At 46.2% G+C, this 23078-nt stretch overlaps 1 protein-coding gene across 5 annotated transcripts in view; it reads right to left on the bottom strand.

Annotated features, from left to right (window-relative positions):
- Positions 1-23078, bottom strand: part of KDM5B (lysine demethylase 5B) — a 190687-nt gene that overhangs the window by 117730 nt on the left and 49879 nt on the right. For 4 of the 5 annotated variants that reach the window (XM_074936220.1, XM_074936219.1, XM_074936218.1 and 1 more), the window contains one exon: positions 4292-4426. In XM_074936220.1, the coding sequence (XP_074792321.1) occupies positions 4292-4426 (135 nt within the window). Of the gene's footprint in view, positions 1-4291; positions 4427-10460; positions 10645-23078 lie in introns of those variants that run through there. The other variant, XM_074936222.1, reaches the window with a different exon arrangement.

The raw sequence follows: 23078 nt of genomic DNA, 5'->3' as shown, positions 1-23078 counted from the left end.
TGGTAATAATTCTGTGCACTTCAAAACCCTGATTATTGTGCAAGGCCTCGTACTATCAATCATAAGATGCAGGCAAGCATCAGTCTGGTCCCTTCTCATTGCATTTTACAGATAAGGTAAATTAATCCTGGCATTGGTTAATTCCTCAGTACTTTACCTACTAAATTTAGTTTTTTATTTCCTTTAACCTAGCTTTTTGAAAAAGCTTTACATACAAAAATCTGTGTTAGAAATGTCATTACAGTTGCAAAATCAAGCTTTGCAAAGTTAGAAAATGGAAGAATTAAGGTTGCCTTGTGAGATTTTAATTCTACCCCCTTCTGGGTACACATGATACAGAGTAAAATTTTCAAAAGCACTTAAATAATGCAAGAGCCTATATGCTGTTTTAAAAAGGGATTTAGGTTCCTAATCCCTTTTGGAAATGGGACTTCAGTGCTTCTGAAAATGTTGTACATGATTGCATACTATATTTTCCCCAAAGTACTTCTGCCTCCTTTAGGGCCCAGGATAGATGATGCTCTATCTTCAGTGCGTGGCCTCATTTTATTTACTGAAAATCATCCAAAACCTGTACGGAACATGGAATTAAATTTCCTAATGAGACTTTAATCACAGATCACTACAGAATCTGATTGACTTATATATAGTAATGAATTTATTTTAAACACTCCCCTCTGAGATAGCAGAGTATTATCCCCATTTTTATAGATAGGGAACTTCTGCATAGAGAGATTAAGGCCATAATTTGCAAAAATATCCACTAATTTTAAGTGGATCAACAACTAGGCACCTAAATTGAGACATCCGTGCCCTGATTTTTCTGAGTACTTAGCATTTTTATAGCATTTTGTATGTTCAAAGCACTGTACAAATATTACCCAATATTATATACCACCTCTGTGAGGTAGAAAAGTATTACCACCCTAATTTTACAGGTGGAAAAAGTGAGACAAAAGGCAGAGTGACTTGCTCAAAGCTACCCACTGAATCAGTGACAGAGCCAGAACTGTAACTCAGGACTTCCTGGGTACATCTACACTGCAATTAGACACCTGTACCTGGCCCATGCCTGCTGACTCAAGGCTGTAGGGCTCAGGCTAATTGCAGTGTAGACCAGTCAGGCTCAGGCTGCAGACTGAGCTCTGGGACCCTCCCACCTTACAGGCTTCAAGCATCAAACTATCCTCTGTTCCTGCAGTTCCCTGACTTATTCACTGGCCAACTTCTAGCAAGAAGTCTCATTCACTACACAACCCCAGTTAATCCCCTGATACAGTCCATCCCATGCAGTGAATGTAGCAAAACTTCTGTGTAAAAACAGTAGTATGTGATCATATTATCTATGCATATTTACATGGGGGCAGAATTAAGGGTCTACTGGCAACTTGAATTCTGGCCTTCAGTAGCTTTTGAGTGCTTCATTTTGAAAGCTAAATATTCTTATAAATGTTGTTGTTTTTTTAAAGTGGGAGTGAAATTTGTGTCTGCCATATTAAAAATCTGGATTTATTCCCATTGTTTAACCTTTCGGTAGGACACAGTGCCTTTCTCAATAACAACAGTCTCCTGGTTCCCAGCCCAAAGCACTTTATCTGAGCCAAAGGTAGTATGATGGAGGAGGGGGAAGAAACAGCAGCAAAAGTATCATTTTTTTCGCATTTCATTCAGGAGGTTTAGTTCTGTGGGCATAGGTGCTGGAAATGAGGGGGAGGAGGAGGAAGGAGGATGCTGCCACACCCCCTGGCTTGAAGTTATTTCTATTATATACAGGGTTTATAGTTTGGTTCAATGGCTCTCAGCACCACCACTATAAAAACTGTTCCATCGCCTCTGTCTGTGAGGCATGCTGAAGGCAGGATGCCAGGGCTGTGCACATGCAGTGCTCGTGCAATGTTGAGCGTTTTGGTCACCAAGCCAGACAGAAGCTGCAGTGAGCATAGACAGAGGGGAAACTGCAATTTTGTGTACCTTATAACTTGACTCAATCTCAATGGATTTTCATGGGGACAAAAGGCATTTCCCTGATACTAGGGCTTTTCCCCTGCTAAATTTCAAAGTCCTTCTGCAAACCATGAAGGAACTAGCGCTCTCCCTCCGCCCCCTCCCAAAGTCAAACATTTTTTTAATAGAAAGTGTCCGGCAAATTTAATACATGGATTGCTTCCTCTCCCTCAATAATTAGAATAAGGCTGCTGTTGTAGGAAGGTATACATGAAGAATAAGTAGAACAGCTAATAATTACATTTAGTCCTGAATAATTACAGGTAAGAATTACATTTAGCCCTGAATGTAATTAAGTTAGTATTTCATAGTCCTGGGCCAGCTGCTGTGAAATTTCTGGCTGAGATTTTCAGAACTGACTGTGTGATTTTACGTGCCTCCATTTTTGGATATCCAACTTGAGACATCTGAAAATTTTCAGAAACTGGTGCTCAGCACTTTCAGAAAATCAAGTCCCTTAGAATTATCTCAAATTGAGAGCCCCTATATTGAATCACCTGTCAAGTCCTCTACACTTGTCTATGGTATAAAACCTAAGTATTAGCAATTATACTCTCCCAACAAACCAGACCCCTTCCAAAGAACAGATCAGTAGATTCCAAAAGGGACCATTGTGATCATCTAGTCTGACCTCCTGTATAAACACAAGCCATAGAACTTCCCCAAAATAATTCTTTTTAACTAGACTAGATGTAAATTAAAAAAATCCAATCTTGATTTAAAAATGGCCAGTGATGGATAATCTACCATGACCCTTGATGAATTGTTCCAACAGTTAATTACCCTTACTGTCAAACATTTATGCCCTATTTCCAGTCTGAATTTTTGTCTCTCCAACTTGCAGCCATTGGATCCCTTGGGGGGTACTTCCTGTGGCACCTACTTTCCACAGTGCACCCCAGCTGTAGCTCTGCATGGCCTCCTAGTGGCATTGTGGGAACGTCAGCCAGCCCAGGCTCTGCAGACACAGCTCCTAGTTCACAGACCCTTAAAGCAAAAGAAGTGGTAAAACCAATTATCAAAGCTTGTCTCTCACACCAGCAGAAGTTGGTCCAATAAAAGATATTACCTCACCACCTTGCCTCTCTAATTATCAGCTAAGATATTTTGAAATATGCTGGACAAAAAGCTTGAGAATACAAGCACTAGACCCTCATCTGGGACAATGGAGTAAGTAAACCTCGTTAATATTTCACTGCTCTAATTTCTAGGATTTAACCCCTGTATTTTGTGTAGAAACCCAATTGTTATTTAGAATTATATTAAATTTTTTAATATCTTATAAGAGCTATTTAGCACAGCCAACTTGCTTTTTCCTTTATTTGGTCTCCTAACCCTGAGATCATCATATATTAGCTAAAGCAGTAATTCAAACTCTGCACACGTCTACAATGTAATCAGGTAACTGAGAATATATTCCTCTTCCCCAGAGAAATCTCTCAGGCTGGTATTTTCTCTGCAATTTACTTTGTTTCTGTCAGGTGCTTCTATCTTAGACATTTAACTCACATTAATTCCTCTGTCATTAATTCTTCCTATTGTCTTTAGGCAGACCTTTTTTTTTTCTTTTTTCTTTTTCTTTTTTACCAAATTTCCAATTCTGCACTGTTCAGAAAAGGCCTACAGTTGTCATCACAGTTTTCTTAGCTCTTAACTTTTTCTTTTAAAATGTTTTATTTACCAACTGAGGTTTAGTCCTACGTATATTATAATTACATACAAAAAACTACATTCAAAGAACATTAACCTTGCAAAATCAGGCACTCAGAAGTTAGGAATTAACTGTATTAATGATGCCTGTACAATCTTAATTTGGTCCCCTTCTGCATATGCATTTTCAAATAGTCCTTAATTACATAATCACATGCTACTTTTTCCACATACACTTTCCACTTAACAACTGCTTCGTTAAGTGCACAGGATGGACAGACCCCAAGGAAAGTTGCATCAGTTTAATGTAGGTTTAACTCTTACTGAATTTGGTTTAGCTTGAATTGGTGAATTACCAAATTAAGATAAATCAAGTTAAGCAAGAATCAAGCCAGTTTAATCACTGTTTAACCTAATTCAGAATAAGGCACTCTGATTCAGTAATAAGAGTGCTGATACATTGAGTTAACCAGAATAACTCCTCATGAACAGGTTTAATAACCGGTTAAATTTATTACTGTGAATAAAAAGCTAAATTAGCTCCCCAGAGTTAATGGTTTGTGCCTTCCTGGCTGGAAAATGACTACTGCATTATGGTTTTCAAATTAAGATGCCCAACATTTATATATTCTCTCACCTCCGCTCTCATACGTTTTGCTCGGCGTGCAGGGGGACAAGTTTCAGATGGCTGAACAGACTGTCTCTGGGGAATATCGTGGGGTTTGTATTCCTTGTCCTTTGTATCACTGGTGAGGTCTGGCTTCTGCAAACACTAAAATACAGGCACAATTGTGATTACTTAATTTTCTCTACACCACTAACAAAATTCCACCTCACACAAAATTGTGTAGTGCCTTTTCTGGGCTAGAGTGAAAAGAGTGCATTACTTTAACTTTGCTGTAGAAACAAAATAATGAACAGTTGTTAGCTGTAACCACTGTAACAGTATCTGCTTGAACATGTAACTCACAATATGATTTGTTATTTCATTCAGTACAATGGTGAAAATAAAATGTAAAATTATGAAGGCTGTGTTTTGTTTTGTTTTTTAAAAAGGGAAATCTGATTAATCTGTTAATGTTTATATATTGGAGCTGGTCTGAAATTCTCCAGTGGAACATATTTCCATCAGAGAATGTGGCACATTCACCAAAATCTAAAATATGTCACAGAGACTATTCAATTTCCATGAAAGTGCATTGGAAAACTGTCAGATTTCCTGACATCTTGGCAGGCTAATGGGGAGTTGAGAGCCAGGAGCATCTGGTGGGCTGCTGTTCAGTGGGGCTTCCAACTTCTCCACAGCTCACTAAATGCACCAGGCGCCTGCAAGCTCGGGGAGCACTGGCTCCCCAGGATCATGACTCCTTGGTAGCTCAGCCTCTCATGACAACCAGCTGTCCTCATAGACTTTAAGGCAGGGGTGGGGAACCTTTTTTCTGTCATGGGCCATTGACCCACAGGAAATAATAATAATAATAATAAATAATAATAATAATAATGGGCCACTTACCCGCTCGGGGGGAAGGTGGTGGAGGCTTGGGGCTTCCACCCGCAGTGGGGCCATCTTGTGCTCACAGCTCCAGCCCCTCGTGGGGGCACCAGATTAAATTAACCCATGGCCCAGATCCGGCCTGTGGGCCATAGGTTCCCCACCCCTGCTTTAGGGCTACAAGGAACCATCATGATCATTACGTCTGACCTACACTTCACAGCAACCTCACCCACCCATTTCTGTAAAAGGCCCGTAACCTCTGGCTGAGTTACTGAACTCCTCAAACCTTGATTTGGAGACTTCAATTTACAGTTTATTCTAGTTCAAACTAGCAAGTGATCAGTCGCCACACTACAGAGGAAGATGAAAAACCCTTGCTAATCAGATCTGGATTAAAATTCCTTTCTGATCCCAAATATGGTGATCAGGTAGACCAGTGGTCCCCAAACTGTGGGGTGTGTCCTGGACGAACATTTGGGGAGACACGCAGCACGGCCCAGGCCAGCCCCCACAAGGGCCGGGGAGGGAGCGCCACCCAGTCCCGCTCTGCTCTCAGATCAGCTCCAGCCACACCTCCGCTCTTCCCCCAGCCCAGATCCAGCTGCAGTTCCACTCTGCCCTCCTTTGCCCTCAGCCAAGCTCTGCCCTCACTCCTTCTCCACCCCCAGGCCAGCTCTGCCTCGAAACCCAGCTCCTCACCCACACCTCCAGCTCTGCCTTCAGCCCAAACTCCTATGCTGAGGAAGCCTTGGCTGTGCAGTAATGGGGGGGAAGGGGAAGGGACACATGCCACAGACAGATTCCAATACTGGTAAGAGAGGGCACAACAGGAAAAGTTTGGACACCACTGAATTAGACCCGAAACATGTGGGCAAGACCCAACACACAGATACCTGGGAAAGAATTCTCTGTAGTAACTCAGAGCCCTCCTCTTCATCTAGTGCCCCATCTCCAGCCACTGGAGATATTTGCCAATAGAAGTCATAGAAGAATCATAGAAGATTAGGGTTGGAAGAGACCTCAGGAGGTCATCTAGTCCAACCCCCTGCTCAAACAGGACCAACCCCAGCTAAATCATCCCAGCCAGGGCTTTGTCAAGCCAGGCCTTAAAAACCTCGAAGGAGGGAGATTCCACCACCTCCCTAGGTAACCCATTCCAGTGCTTCACCACCCTCCTAGTGAAATAGTGTTTCCTAATATCCAACCTAGACCTCCCACACTGCAACTTGAGACCATTGCTCCTTGTTCTGTCATCTGCCACCACTGAGAACAGCCTAGCTCCATCCTCTTTGGAACCCTCCTTCAGCTAGCTGAAGGCTGCTATCAAATCCCCCCTCACTCTTCTCTTCTGCAGACTAAATAAGCCCAGTTCCCTCAGCCTCTCCTCGTAAATCATTTGCCCCAGCCCCCTAACCATTTTCATTGCCTTCCACAGGACTCTTTCCAATCTGTCCACATCCCTTCTGTAGTGGGAGGACCAAAACTGGACACAGTATTCCAGCTGTGGCCTCACCAATGCTGAATAGAGGGGAATAATCACTTCCCTCGATCTGCCGGCAACACTTCTACTAATGCAGCCCAATATACTTGTTGCCAAGAAGGCTAACGGGACACACTGTTGACTCATATCCAGCCTCTCGTCCACTTTAATCCCCAGGTCCTTTTCTGCAGAACTGCTGCTAAGCCAGTCGGTCCGCAGTCTGTAGCAGTGCACGGGATTCTTCTGTCCTAAGTACAGAACTCTGCACTTGTCTTTCTTGAACCTCATCAGATTTCTTTTGGCCCAATCCTCCAATTTGTCCAGGTCACTCTGGACCCTATCCCTACCCTCCAGCGAATCTACCTCTCCCCCCAGCTTAGTATCATCCGCAAACTTGTTGAGGGTGCAATCCATCCCGACATCCAGATCATTAATGAACTGAGAGTATACGTCTCCCATTGGAGACTGCTGTGGCTGCAAACTCTTCTTCTAGTCTATCTTGCTAGGATTTGCCAGCTTCTGATCTCAAGCAAACAATGGGCTAGCTTGTGACAGTTTTGTGAAGGAGAAAAAGAGTTTTTCCGGTTTCCCAGGGGAGGCACAGCATAGGTTAGAACCACGGGGGAGGGAAAGCTCAGTGGTTCGAGCATTGGCCTGCTAAACCCAGGGTTGTGAGTTCAATCCTTGAGGGGGCCATTTAGGGATCTGGGGCAAAAATTGGGGATTGGTCCTGCTTTGAGCAGGGGGTTGGACTAGATGACCTCCTGAGGTCCCTTCCAACCCGGAGAGTCTAGGATTCTATGAGCCTATGATTCATTGGGCAGCACCTCTCTCACTGACCGCTCTCAGAAAGGAACTGGTTGGAACATTCAGGGGCTTCTGAGGTACAAGAGGCTGGAACAAGTTCAGTAGAACAGAGCCCTTGAGCAAATCTATAGGTGTCTCAAAGGATGAAAAATCTTAACAAGGGGAATTTCATGCTGAGGCACCAGCCCCAAGAATGATGGCTTCTTTAGTGAATATCAAATTATAACTACACCTGAGGTCATATGTGCCAATGCTCAGAAAATATTACAATTCTGATACAAACCCCAGGAAATTTGAAGTTAAGGATGACAGTGTCTAACTTATACAGGGGCCTGGTCCATACTACAAAGTTTGTCGAAAGAAGCAGCTTTTCGTTGCCACACGTTTCCATGCATCCAAACCCAAATCTGAATCCTGTCAGCATAACCCAGGCATTCTGTTGCCAAAATAAAATCATCTCCCTGAATGACTCAAGTCCTCACTCAACTTACATCTACCAGGGGGAATGCCACTGTGGGCGCTGCATTACCTGTATCAGTGAGACCAGTCCTACAATGGCCCTGTCCCTGTAACAGTGACTGCTCTGGTCACAATTCTGACCTCTGCAGCAGAGGTGGTCACAGTGACCAGAAATCCACACCTCCAAACTTTAAAAATTTCCAGCATGTTTTAGAAATTCCACTTTTACCGCTATCCCACCTTTGCAAGTGCACCTAGCACACTAGATCAGCACAGTTTAGCAAAAAGACAGACCTCCAGCTAAAGTTCATGCTCCTGCTTCGACCAGGAAAAATCATAGAACCATAGAATATCACGGTTGGAAGAGACCTCAGGACGTCATCTAGTCCAACCCCCTTTAGCACTCTCGGATGCAACACATCCGGCCCCATGGACTCGTGCACATCCAGTATTTCTAAATAGTCCCGAACCACTTCTTTCCTCACAGAGGGCTGGTCACCTCCTCCCCATGCTGTGCAGCCCAGTGCAGCAGTCTGGAAGCTGACCTTGTTCATGAAGACAGAGGCAAAAAAAGCATGGAGTACATTAGCTTTTTCCACATCCTCTGTCACTAGGTTGCCTCCCTCATTCAGTAAGGGGCCCACACTTTCCTTGACTTTCTTCTTGTTGCCAACATACCTGAAGAAACCCTTCTTGTTACTCTTAACATCTCTTGCTGGCTGCAACTCCAGGTGTGATTTGGCCTTCCTGATTTCACTCCTGCATCCCCGAGCAATATTTTTATACTCTTCCCTGGTCATTTGTCCAATCTTCCACTTCTTGTAAGCTTCTTTTTTGTATTTAAGAGCAGCAAGGATTTCAGTGTTAAGCCAAGCTGGTTGCCTGCCATATTTACCATTCTTTCTACACATCGGGATGGTTTGTCCCTGTAACCTCAATAAGGATTCTTTAAAATACATACAGCCAGCTCTCTTGGACTCCTTTCCCCCTCATGTTATTCTCCCAGGGGATCTTGCCCATCAGTTCCCTGAGGGAGTCAAAGTCTGCTTTTCTGAAGTCCAGGGTCCGTATTCTGCTGCTCTCCTTTCTTCCCTATGTCAGGATCCTGAACTCGACCATCTCATGGTCACTGCCTCCCAGGCTCCCATCCACTTTTGCGTCCCCTACTAATTCTTCCTGGTTTGTGAGCAGCAGGTCAAGAAGAGCTCTGCCCCTAGTTGGTTCCTCCAGCACTTGCACCAGGAAATTGTCCCTTACACGTTCCAAAAACTTCCTGGATTGTCTGTGCACTGCTGTATTGCTCTCCCAGCAGATATCAGGAAAATTAAAGTCACCCATGAGAATCAGGGCATGCGATCTAGTAACTTCTACGAGTTGCCGGAAGAAAGCCTCGTCCACCTCATTCCCCCTGGTCCGGTGGTCTATAGTAGACTCCCACCATGACATCACCCTTGTTGCTCACACTTCTAAACTTAATTCAGAGACTCAGGTTTTTCTGCAGTTTCATACTTGAGCTCTGAGCAGTCATACTGCTACCTTACATACAGTGCAACTCCCCCACCTTTTCTGCCCTGCCTGTCCTTCCTGAACAGCTTATATCCATCCATGACAGTACTCCAGTCACGTGAGTTATCCCACCAAGTCTCGGTTATCCCAATCACATCATAATTCCTTGACTTTGCCAGGACTTCCAGTTCTCCCTGCTTGTTTCCCAGGCTTTGTGCATTTGTGTATAGGCATTTGTGTATAGGCACTTGAGATAACTCGCTGATCGTCCCTCTTTCTCAGTATGAGGCAGGAGCCCTCCCCTCTCACGCGCTCCTGCTCGTGCTTCCTCCCGGTATCCCACTTCCCCACTTACCTCAGGGCTTTGGTCTCCTTCCCCCAGTGAACCTAGTTTAAAGCCCTCCTCACTAGGTTAGCCAGCCTGCTTTCGAAGATGCTCTTCCCTCTCTTTGTTAGGTGGAGCCTGTCTCTGCCTAGCACTCCTCCTTCTTGGAACACCATCCCATGGTCAAAGAATCCAAAGCCTTCTCTCCGACACCACCTGCGTAGCCATTTGTTGACTTCCACGATTCGACGGTCTCTACCCAGGCCTTTTCCTTCCACGGGGAGGATGGACGAGAACACCATCTACGCCTCAAACTCCTTTGTCCTTCTTCCCAGAGCCACGTAGTCTGCAGTGATCCGCTCAAGGTCATTCTTGGCAGTACCATTGGTGCCCACGTGGAGAAGCAGGAAGGGGCAGCGATCTGAGGGCTTGATGAGTCTCGGCAGTCTCTCCGTCACATCGCGAATCTTAGCTCCTGGCAAGCAGCAGACTTCTCGGTTTTCCCGGTCGGGGCGGCAGATAGATGACTCAGTCCCCCTGAGGAGAGAGTCCCCAACCACCACCACCCGCCTCCTTCTCTTGGGAGCGGTGGTCGTGGAACCCCCATCCCTAGGACAGTGCATCTCATGCCTTGCAATCGACAGAGTCTCTTTCTGTTCCCTTCCCTCAGACATATCATCTGGTCCACTCTCTGCATTAGTACCCGTGGAGAGAACATGAAAACGGTTACTTACTTGTATCTGCATTGCTGGTACATAGACGTTCCCCTTTTTTCTTCTGGATCTCCTCAGCCTGTGTGAAGAAGGGGCTGTGCAAGCCCAGATGCAGGGCCACTGCAGGAACAGGGATGTTTATTCAGACAAGGCAGAGAGTATGCAAGACCTGGGCTACAGCAGGGATGAGACGAAATGCCAGAAAGGCAAACTGTGGCAGCTGTACCACAAAGAAAATCTGAAGCCACCCCAAACTTGCCGCTTCTATGAAGAGCTCCATGCCATACTTTGCAGGAACCTCACCACCACCCTGAATGCAACTTTGGACGCTTCATGAGATTTAAGAGGAGGGAAACTCAACAGCAGCCAGCAACAACTTGCTCAGAGAAGGGTACACCGAAGGGGATTCAAACCCCACAGAAAACCAGGAGCTCTTCGAAACATAGCCAAACCTGACCCAGACAAGCCCAGAGAGGAAGAAGGGAAAACAGGAAGGGATACACCTGCATGATTCTTTACGTGCATTTTTTTCATTGTGCCCAAAACCTCCTCCACCGCTACTACTCCCCTCCTTCAAAGTGACACTCATTCATGCGGTCAGAGAACAAAGGAATTGACCTTGAAAGTAGCCAATCTTTAAAATAAATTTGTACTGGCAATAAAATAAGAGACTAAGAGTAGCCAGCATGTTTTAGCAGCAAGGCAGAATTTCAGCATCAAAAAACACTAACAAATTAGAAAAATCAATTATTACAACCTCACCATAAAAATGAAGTACATGGGAAATTAAAAAGGGAAGGTTACTCACCCTGTGGAGTAACTGAGGTTCTTTGAGATGGTTGTCCCTGCGGGTGCTCCACTTTAGGTGTCTTGGCGCCCTGCACTTGTAATCAGATTTATAGTAGCAGTGCCACGGTTGGCCATGCACATGCGGCTCCCATCTCGCACTGCTCTGAGCAGTTACCCAGCATGCGCAGCCAACCAACCCTCAGTTCCTTCTCTACCCCAGAGGATCAGCATGAAACTCCAAAGTAGAGGGGAGGAGGGGGGGATAGTGGAGCACTCACAGGGACAACCATCTCGAAGAACCTCAGTTACTGCACAGGGTGAGTAACCTTCTTCTTCTTCTTCGAGGAGTGTCCCTGTGGGTGCTCCACTTTCAGTGACTATGGAGCAGTGCCCCTCAGTGGAGGGGGGACTTCAGAGTTGTTTTATTGACTGTGGCTAGCACAGAGTCTCCAAACTGTGTGTCTGCAGCTGATTGTTGCTCGAGAGCATAATGTTTAGTAAAAGTGTGGGCAGAGGCCCGGGTAGCTGCTTTGCAAATGTCCGTATGGGTATATTATTGAGGAATGCTACTGATGTTGATAACACTCTGGTGGAGCGTGTGTGAACTCCTGGCGGAGCCGGGAGGTTGCTCTGCTGTTAACACAAACGGATACAGCTTGATATCCATTTACATAGTCTCTGTTTAGAAATGGTCTGACCCTTTCATCATTCTGTTATAGAGAGAAAAGAGAGAATTTTCTAAACGTTTTTGTTCTTTCTTGGTAAAAGGCTAGTGCTCTGCGGACATCGAGCATGTGAAGAAAAGCCTCCCTGTTGTCAACATGTGGTTTCGGGAAAAACACAGGTAAGTATATGGTTTGATTTAGATGAAACGGCGAGGCTACCTTGGGTATGAATTTGGGGTGCAGCCATAGGATCACTTTGTCTTTATAGAATGTGGTAAAAGGTGGGTGAATCATTAGGGTACGTAGCTCTCCCACCCTTCTTCCCGACGTGATGGCGATGAAGAAGGCCACCTTCATTGATAGATGTAGCAACAGACAAGTCGCTACGGGTTCAAATGGTTTCTCCATGAGGCTACGGAGGATGAGGTTAAGTTCCCACATGGGACCAGGGTCTTTTAGCATTGGGTAGGTATTATCATGGCTTTTAGAAAATGCTTAGTCATTGAATGAGCAAAGATAGTAGCTCCATCCACATTATCGTGTAACGAGGTGATTGCAGCTAGGTGTACTCTGATGGAGCTGTTGGATAGCCCTGATTTTTTAAGACCCAATATATATACACAAGGACCTGGGGCAGTGGGGCCGACCGTGGGGAAATATGGTTAGCCTCACACCAGGTGCGAAATCGTGTCCAGTTGTGTGTATGTTTTTCGTGTAGTCAGTCTGCGACTGTTCAAGAGTATGTCTAACTTCCTTGGAATAGAATCATAGAATCATAGAATATCAGGGTTGGAAGGGACCCCAGAAGGTCATCTAGTCCAACCCCCTGCTCGAAGCAGGACCAATTCCCAGTTAAATCATCCCAGCCAGGGCTTTGTCAAGCCTGACCTTAAAAACCTCTAAGGAAGGAGATTCTACCACCTCCCTAGCTAACGCATTCCAGTGTTTCACCACCCTCTTAGTGAAAAAGTTTTTCCTAATATCCAATCTAAACCTCCCCCATTGCAACTTGAGACCATTACTCCTCGTTCTGTCATCTGCTACCATTGAGAACAGTCTAGAGCCATCCTCTTTGGAACCCCCTTTCAGGTAGTTGAAAGCAGCTATCAAATCCCCCCTCATTCTTCTCTTCTGCAGACTAAACAATCCCAGCTCCCTCAGCCTCTCTTCATAAGTCATGTGCTCTAGACCCCTAATCATTTTTGTTGCCCTTCGCTGGACTCTCTCCAATTTATCCACATCCTTCTTGTAGTGTGGGGCCCAAAACTGGACACAGTACTCCAGATGAGGCCTCACCAGTGTCGAATAGAGGGGAACGATCACATCCCTCGATCTGCTGGCTATGCCCCTACTTATACATCCCAAAATGCCATTGGCCTTCTTGGCAACAAGGGCACACTGCTGACTCATATCCAGCTTCTCGTCCACTGTCACCCCTAGGTCCTTTTCCGCAGAACTGCTGCCTAGCCATTCGGTCCCTAGTCTGTAGCAGTGCATTGGATTCTTCCATCCTAAGTGCAGGACCCTGCACTTATCCTTATTGAACCTCATCAGATTTCTTTTGGCCCAATCCTCCAATTTGTCTAGGTCCTTCTGTATCCTATCCCTCCCCTCCAGCGTATCTACCACTCCTCCCAGTTTAGTATCATCTGCAAATTTGCTGAGAGTGCAATCCACACCATCCTCCAGATCATTTATGAAGATATTGAACAAAACTGGCCCCAGGACCGACCCCTGGGGCACTCCACTTGACACCGGCTGCCAACTAGACATGGAGCCATTTATCACTACCCGTTGAGCCCGACAATCTAGCCAGCTTTCTACCCACCTTATAGTGCATTCATCCAGCCCATACTTCTTTAACTTGCTGACAAGAATACTGTGGGAGACCGTGTCAGAAGCTTTGCTAAAGTCAAGAAACAATACATCCACTGCTTTCCCTTCATCCACAGAACCAGTAATCTCATCATAAAAGGCGATTAGATTAGTCAGGCATGACCTTCCCTTGGTGAATCCATGCTGACTGTTCCTGATCACTTTCCTCTCATGTAAGTGCTTCAGGATTGATTCTTTGAGGACCTGCTCCATGATTTTTCCAGGGACTGAGGTGAGGCTGACCGGCCTGTAGTTCCCAGGATCCTCCTTCTTCCCTTTTTTAAAGATTGGCACTACATTAGCCTTTTTCCAGTCATCCGGGACTTCCCCCGTTCGCCACGAGTTTTCAAAGATAATGGCCAAGGGCTCTGCAATCACAGCCGCCAATTCCTTCAGCACTCTCGGATGCAACTCGTCCGGCCCCATGGACTTGTGCACGTCCAGCTTTTCTAAATAGTCCCTAACCACCTCTATCTCCACAGAGGGCTGGCCATCTCTTCCCCATTCTGTGATGCCCAGCGCAGCAGTCTGGGAGCTGACCTTGTTAGTGAAAACAGAGGCAAAAAAAGCATTGAGTACATTAGCTTTTTCCACATCCTCTGTCACTAGGTTGCATTCCCTCATTCATTGACAAAGTAATAGTCTTTGTCAATACCTGATAGCCATCGAGAACCCAGGCCTGGAGATGGAGAAGAGCTAGGTTGGGGCGATTGATGTGTCCTCGGCCCTGTGTCAGGAAATGAGGTATTAAGAGGAGGGTTCAAGGTGGTTTCACTGCCGTTTGTTTCAGGTATGGGAACCATGTTTGTCTGGGCCATGTAGGCGAAGAGAGAATGACCCTGGACTTGTCTTGCCTCATCTTGTGTATAACCCAACTCAGAAGTGGGATCGGAGGGAATGTATACATTAGCGGCGCTTTGCATTGTGAGCTGTTGCAAATATGTCTATAGCGGGGAACCCCCATAGGTTGAATATGGTGGTGAGGGTTGCATAGTCCATCTCTCACTTGTGGGTTTGTGAGAAATCTGATGTACCGGCAGGTAGGATGCAGCGATGTCTACATTGTTGGAGATGCACCAATTCCAGAGGTGTATTGCCTCCATGCAGAGAGGGTATGACTGGGCTCCCCGTTGGCGGTGTATGTAGAACATGCACGCTGTGTTGTCTGTAAGGACTTTGGACAGTAGTGTTGTGGATTAGAGAAAGGAAATGCTCGCATGCGTTTCTGACTGCTCTTAGTTCTGGTATGTTTATGTGCAAGTTGTCTTCCACTGTGGATCAGTGACCTTGGATCATGTTGTCGCCCAAGTGAGCTCCACATCCCATGAGGGAGGCATCCATGGTGATCATTATGGTAGAAGATTTCTGTTGAAATGGGACACATGAACAGACATTTTGTGGTTGTGTCCACCACTCAAGGGAATCCTTTACCTTGTGGGGCATGGTGAGCCACCTGTTGAGGGAGTGCTTGTGTGGTATACAGCAAGTGCGAAGCCAGGCTTGTAGGCATCTCATATGTAGTCTGGCATGTTTGACGATGAAAGTCATAGCAGCCATATGCCCCAAAATTTGTAGGCACGTCCTGGCGGACGTTTGTGGGCTGTCCATGACCATAGTAATCAGAGTGTTTAAGTTGAGGAAGCACTGTTGGGGTAACCTCGCTGTTGCCGTGAGGTAGTCAAGATAGGCCCCTATAAATTCCAGTTGTTAGACAGGGACCAACGTGGACTTCTGAAGATTTATTTGAAGTCCGAGGTTCATAATGAGGACAATTGTGGACTGTGTGGCTTCTAGTGCTGCCTGCTGTGTTGGTGTTCTTAACAGGCAGTTATCCAGGTATGGAAAAATCATAACTCCTAGTCTGTGGAGGTGAGCTGCAGTGACAGCGAGGACCTTGGAGAAGACCCTTGGGGCGGCTGACAGTCCGAAGTGTAGCACTCTGTACTGGTAATGTTGAGTGTTCTAGGGTGAAGCGCAAGAATCTTGTGTGTGCTGGGGTGAACAGTGACATGAAAGTAAGCGTCTTCTTGGTCGAGGGACAAGAGACAATCTCCTTTGTCTAATGCTGGAATTATCGTCGATAGGGTCACCATTTTGAATCGCTGCGTTTTCACAAACTTGTTGAGTTGGCATAAATCCAGAATGGGTCTCCATCCACCGTTCTTTTTCTGAGTGAGGAAATAATGGGAATAAAATCCCCTTCCCCTGTGTAGAGCTGGTACTGGTTCCACAGCCCCTAATTGCAGGAGATGGGTTATTTCCTGTTGTAACAGGGGCTCATAAGAGGAGTCCCTGAAGAGGGATGGAAGAAGGTGGTAGATAGGTGCGATAGAAATAAAACGTGATGGAGTAATCCTGCTGGATAATTTCCAGGACCCATTTGTCTGTAGTGATGTTGTTTCAGAATAGGTAATATGGTGACAGGCGGTCTTCAAATGGCATTACAGTGTGGTTGAGATCCAGAAGTAGAAAGCACAGAGGTCTCAGGCCCTCGACCAGACCTTCAAAACAATTGCCTGGAGGTGGAAGGCTGGAATGTGGAAGTCTGGTCTTGATTCTGCCTTTGCCCCATCTGCCTCTGTTTGCGGCATTGGCTATAGTGTCTTTTGGGCTGAGATTATGATGCAGCCCAGAATTTTTGGTTGTAAAACCTGCCTTGCTTTTTCTTGTTTCCAGGGACATAGATGCCTAGAGTCTTTAAGATGGCCCGGGAGTCTTTTAAAGTATGTAGGGACACGTCTGTGGATTCTGCAAACAATTTCTGACCCTCAAAGGGTAGGTCTTCCACAGTAGCCTGCACCTCCCCAGGGAATCCAGATAGGTGGAGCCACGATGCCAGACGCATGACCACGGAGGTCACAATGGAGCATGCTGCTGTGTCTGCAGAATCGAGGGAAGATTGGAGGGCCATCCTTGCAATGAGAGCACCTTTGGAGATGTTGGATTTCTACGCTTCTCTCTTGTCTTCCAGCAGGTGTTCAATAAAGGATGACATTTTAGAAAACAGATTTTGCGTATATTTTGCCAACCATGCAGAGCAATTTGCAATGCAGAATTATAAGGTGGCGGAAGAATAGGCTTTGCTCCCAATTGTTTCACAATTGTTTCATCTGGGGACAACGATGAAATGTGTGTAGGTGACAAGGTGTCTCCTCATAGAATATCAGGGTTGGAAGGGACCCCAGAAGGTCATCTAGTCCAACCCCCTGCTCGAAGCAGGACCAATTCCCAGTTAAATCATCCCAGCCAGGGCTTTGTCAAGCCTGACCTTAAAAACCTCTAAGGAAGGAGATTCTACCACCTCCCTAGCTAACGCATTCCAGTGTTTCACCACCCTCTTAGTGAAAAAGTTTTTCCTAATATCCAATCTAAACCTCCCCCATTGCAACTTGAGACCATTACTCCTCGTTCTGTCATCTGCTACCATTGAGAACAGTCTAGAGCCATCCTCTTTGGAACCCCCTTTCAGGTAGTTGAAAGCAGCTATCAAATCCCCCCTCATTCTTCTCTTCTGCAGACTAAACAATCCCAGCTCCCTCAGCCTCTCTTCATAAGTCATGTGCTCTAGACCCCTAATCATTTTTGTTGCCCTTCGCTGGACTCTCTCCAATTTATCCACATCCTTCTTGTAGTGGGGGGCCCAAAACTGGACACAGTACTCCAGATGAGGCCTCACCAGTGTCGAATAGAGGGGAACGATCACGTCCCTCGATCTGCTCGCTATGCCCCTACTTATACATCCCAAAATGCCATTGGCCTTCTTGGCAACAAGGGCACACTGTTGACTCATATCCAGCTTCTCGTCCACTGTCACTCCTAGGTCCTTTTCTGCAGAACTGCTGCCTAGCCATTCGGTCCCTAGTCTGTAGCGGTGCATTGGATTCTTCCATCCTAAGTGCAGGACCCTGCACTTATCCTTATTGAACCTCATCAGATTTCTTTTGGCCCAATCCTCCAATTTGTCTAGGTCCTTCTGTATCCTATCCCTCCCCTCCAGCGTATCTACCACTCCTCCCAGTTTAGTATCATCCGCAAATTTGCTGAGAGTGCAATCCACACCATCCTCCAGATCATTTATGAAGATATTGAACAAAACCGGCCCCAGGACCGACCCCTGGGGCACACCACTTGACACCGGCTGCCAACTAGACATGGAGCCATTGATCACTACCCGTTGAGCCCGACAATCTAGCCACCTTTCTACCCACCTTATAGTGCATTCATCCAGCCCATACTTCCTTAACTTGCTGACAAGAATACTGTGGGAGACCGTGTCAAAAGCTTTGCTAAAGTCAAGAAACAATACATCCACTGCTTTCCCTTCATCCACAGAACCAGTAATCTCATCATAAAAGGCGATTAGATTAGTCAGGCATGACCTTCCCTTGGTGAACCCATGCTGACTGTTCCTGATCACTTTCCTCTCATGTAAGTGCTTCAGGATTGATTCTTTGAGGACCTGCTCCATGATTTTTCCAGGGACTGAGGTGAGGCTGACTGGCCTGTAGTTCCCAGGATCCTCCTTCTTCCCTTTTTTAAAGATTGGCACTACATTAGCCTTTTTCCAGTCATCCGGGACTTCCCCCGTTCGCCACGAGTTTTCAAAGATAATGGCCAAGGGCTCTGCAATCACAGCCGCCAATTCCTTCAGCACTCTCGGATGCAACTCGTCCGGCCCCATGGACTTGTGCACGTCCAGCTTTTCTAAATAGTCCCTAACTACCTCTATCTCCACAGAGGGCTGGCCATCTCTTCCCCATTCTGTGATGCCCAGCGCAGCAGTCTGGGAGCTGACCTTGTTAGTGAAAACAGAGGCAAAAAAAGCATTGAGTACATTAGCTTTTTCCACATCCTCTGTCACTAGGTTGCCTCCCTCATTCAGTAAGGGGCCCACACTTTCCTTGGCTTACTTCTTGTTGCCAACATACCTGAAGAAACCCTTCTTGTTACTCTTGACATCTCTTGCTAGCTGCAGCTCCAGGTGCGATTTGGCCCTCCTGATATCTTTCCTACATGCCCGAGCAATATTTTTATACTCTTCCCTGGTCATATGTCCAACCTTCCACTTCTTGTAAGCTTCTTTTTTATGTTTAAGATCCGCTAGGATTTCACCATTAAGCCAAGCTGGTCGCCTGCCATATTTACTATTCTTTCGACTCATCGGGATGGTTTGTCCCTGTAACCTCAACAGGGATTCCTTGAAATACAGCCAGCTCTCCTGGACTCCCTTCCCCTTCATGTTAGTCCCCCAGGGGATCCTGGCCATCTGTTCCCTGAGGGAGTCGAAGTCTGCTTTCCTGAAGTCCAGGGTCCGTATCCTGCTGCTTACCTTTCTTCCCTGCGTCAGGATCCTGAACTCAACCAACTCATGGTCACTGCCTCCCAGATTCCCATCCACTTTTGCTTCCCCCACTAATTCTACCCGGTTTGTGAGCAGCAGGTCAAGAAAAGCGCCCCCCCTAGTTGGCTCCCCTAGCACCTGCGCCAGAAAATTGTCCCCTACGCTTTCCAAAAACTTCCTGGATTGTCTATGCACCGCTGTATTGCTCTCCCAGCAGATATCAGGAAAATTAAAGTCACCCATGAGAATCAGGGCATGCGATCTAGTAGCTTCCGTGAGTTGCCGGAAGAAAGCCTCATCCACCTCATCCCCCTGGTCCGGTGGTCTATAGCAGACTCCCACCACTACATCACTCTTGTTGCACACACTTCTAAACTTAATCCAGAGACACTCAGGTTTTTCCACAGTTTCGTACCGGAGCTCTGAGCAGTCATACTGCTCCCTTACATACAGTGCTACTCCCCCACCTTTTCTGCCCTGCCTGTCCTTCCTGAACAGTTTATAACCATCCATGACTGTACTCCAGTCATGTGAGTTATCCCACCAAGTCTCTGTTATTCCAATCACGTCATAGTTCCTTGACATCACCAGGACCTCCAGTTCTCCCTCCTGTTCTTCAGTCTCCTCATTTTGGGCCTCTGAAGGTGCTGGGTCCGTCGGTGAGGGAAAGCAGGGTGTTCTGGAGGCTGGTAGGTTAGGAGGCCTAATGTTCTGGGCTCTGTAGATGGCCCAAGTTGGGTGGCAAGGCAATAGGAGGTAGCATCCAAGGTTGAACCTGCCAGCCTCCCATGCCTACCAATGGAGAGAGGAGTGGCCAGGATTGTACATCCCTGTGTTGTCGTCCTCCTAATCATCATCACTAGAGAGGGGAGGCGCTAAAGCCCCTTGAGTGAGGATCTGGCTTGGTCCAGGCCTCGCTGAGGTACCGTTGGTACTGAATAAGGGGGTCCCAGGAGTGGAAGAAACAACCAGGTCTGCCTGTCTGCTGAAATGCTGTGGTACCAGGAAGCTTGGTGCTGGAGATGGCAGCGCAGTCTGAGAGGAGAGGGTGAGAACTGTCGGTGCTGAGGTCTTGATGACCTGTGTATGTGCAGCAAGTGGCGCCACTGCACTAGTCGGTGCCGGGATCTTCCTCAGCCCCACAGGGGCCGCGCTAGGAAGCTTGGCTTTAGTGCGTGCACCTGACTGAGAGCATGCCCATAACAGGTCCTTGGCTCCTTGGGAAGTCTCTGTACTGGACGTTCCCATTGCCTCTCGGTCTGAGACTCTCGATGTCATCGGTACCGGGGCAGATTTTTTGCCGGGAGACCATTTTCTTTTAAAGAAAAGGAGTACTTGTGGCACCTTAGAGACTAACCAATTTATTTGAGCATAAGCTTTCGTGAGCTACAGCTCACTTCATTGGATGCATACTGTGGAAAGTACAGAAGATCTTTTTATACACACAAACCATGAAAAAATGGGTGTTTACCACTACAAAAGGTTTTCTCTCCCCCCACCCCACTCTCCTGCTGGTAATAGCTTATCTAAAGTGATCACTCTCCTTACAATGTGTATGATAATCAAGTTGGCCCATTTCCAGCACAAATCCAGGTTTTCTCCCCACCCCCCCCACAAACCCACTCTCCTGTTGGTAATAGCTTATCTAAAGTGATCACTTTCCTTACAATGTGTGTATAAAAAGATCTTCTGTACTTTCCACAGTATGCATCCGATGAAGTGAGCTGTAGCTCACGAAAGCTCATGCTCAAATAAATTGGTTAGTCTCTAACGTGCCACAAGTACTCTTTTCTTTTTGCGAATACAGACTATCACAGCTGTTACTCTGAAACCTGTCATTTTCTTTTAGGTGTTCTCACTGTGGAGATGAATGAGAGCGGTGTTTGGTCACCTTTTTAGGGACAAGGTTCTTATAGGTGGTCTTAGTTGTGGTGCCCCTGTCTGCCGCTGATGACCGTTGGCCTGGACTCTGGGTCGGAGGCTGGCCTGAGGGATTTCTCCACCACTAGCAATTTAGGTTGAAGGTCCCCGGCCTTCCGTGTCCTGGCAGTCAGTTTTTTACAGTGAGGATACTTTTTGGGAATATGGGTTTCTCCAAGGCAGCAGACGCACTGAGCATGGCCATCAGAAATGGGTATCGAGAGCCTGCAGGTCAGGCAGCATTTAAAGCCAAGGGAACCAAGCATGCCTGAAAGAGGGCAGCTCTGGAGAAAAACGGGGTCAGTCCGTTTTTATTTAGTCATCACTGACGGCGGTCCGCCAGGTGGTGGGAGAGGAAAAACTACGACTAATAAAGCAAATTATTATTGTTTTTAATATGTAAGAAAATAAAAACTAAAGTTAACTAAAATTAACTAGGATTTAAGGGATAGAAAGAGAAATATTGAGCTATCTACATATTTGGAGAGATGCTGCTGTCACTCTGACTCAAGCCAAAGGCGATAGAGAAGGAACTGGGGGTCAGTTGGCTGTGCAGGCTAGGTAACTGCTCAGAGCAGTGCGACGCAGCCAATCAGGGCACTGCTGCTACAAATCTCTGATTACAAGTGCAGGGCGCCAAGACACCTACCCACAGGGACACTCCTCAAAGAAGAATCTCTCTTACAAACAACCCAGTGACTATCCAGTCAGAGCACCTGATTTTTAAGAGTAGGCATGTAATGTAAACAGCAAAAGACAGTGCTCTGATTTACAAGTCAGTTTTTCCCCAGACCAAAACAAATCCCTCTCATGCTCTGCTTGAATAGAGGTAGAGGTGGAGTCATTGGCTCCAGGGTTCTTTTCTTTGGCTTCTGGTACTAGGCAATGGGAACAACCCTTCACCCTTGAGGAGTATTTTGCTAATCTGTACACAAATGTCCCTTCCATCCTCTGGATCAATCTTCATAAATCTTCTAGGAGACACTCTCTGATCCTTTTCCAGCAAGGGTGATCTTGTTTGTTCCCCCTCAATAGGAGACCTTGGTATGCTACTCTGAGATAAGTCTAACTGGCACCATCACTGTGAACAGCCTGGTAGGATACAGGATAGGACAGTCTTGAGACACCTTCTTTAGGCCTTTGTCACCCTCAGGAGTGATATCAGCCATAATCACTTCTTCCTGTTACAATTTCAGCTACTTTTTACCCACCTTCATGACTATGGACTTATAACGAGAATTTCATGCTACTCACCAAGCCTAGAGCTACAGAGCAGTTCCAAAGAAAGCTGAACCAAAGGCAGTATGATCACTGTATACTTTTATAAAACATCTCAATGGGGAAATTTTTAGGGAACTTTGAGGCTTATCTCTTCCTTTCTACTCCCACTGTCAATCTATAATATCTCTCTATCTTTTTGTTTATCACACTCCTTGGCTGCGGTGTCCTTGAAAGGCACCCCATTCACATCTGCTAGAAGATTGACCCTGATTGGAAGAAGTAGAAAAGTGAGAATATGTTTTTGAAGCTTCTCCAGTCTAAAGAGGCTGCTGTCTGGGAGAGTACAGACTGGAGGGACCACATGGAGATCAATCAGAAGGATCAGAATTGGAAGGACCAACTATTCAAGGAAAAGCAGAGGGGCCAAAAGGTACATCAACAAATGAACCAGGAACATGACCCTGCTCAAGCAAACAGATGTTGCAGAATTCTCCAAAACATCCAAAAACCACCTCCCCAACAGCCTTTGCATCTCATTCACAATTCATAGATTCATAGATATTTAGGTCAGAATGGACCATTATGATCATCTAGTCTGACCTCCTGCACAACGCAGGCCACAGAATTTCACCCACCACTCCTGCAAAAAACCTCACACCTATATCTGTGCTATTGAAGTCCTCAAATCGTAGTTTAAAGACTTCAAGGAGCAGAGAATCCTCCAGCAAGTGACCCGTGCCCCATGCTACAGAGGAAGGCGAAAAACCTCCAGGACCTCTTCCAATCTGCCCTGGAGGAAAATTCCTTCCCGACCCCAAATACGACCCC

Source organism: Natator depressus, chromosome 21, assembly GCF_965152275.1.
Source record: "Natator depressus isolate rNatDep1 chromosome 21, rNatDep2.hap1, whole genome shotgun sequence".
In the NCBI taxonomy this organism is placed as follows: Eukaryota; Metazoa; Chordata; order Testudines; family Cheloniidae; genus Natator; species Natator depressus.
This window is presented reverse-complemented; position numbering and strand designations above follow the sequence as displayed.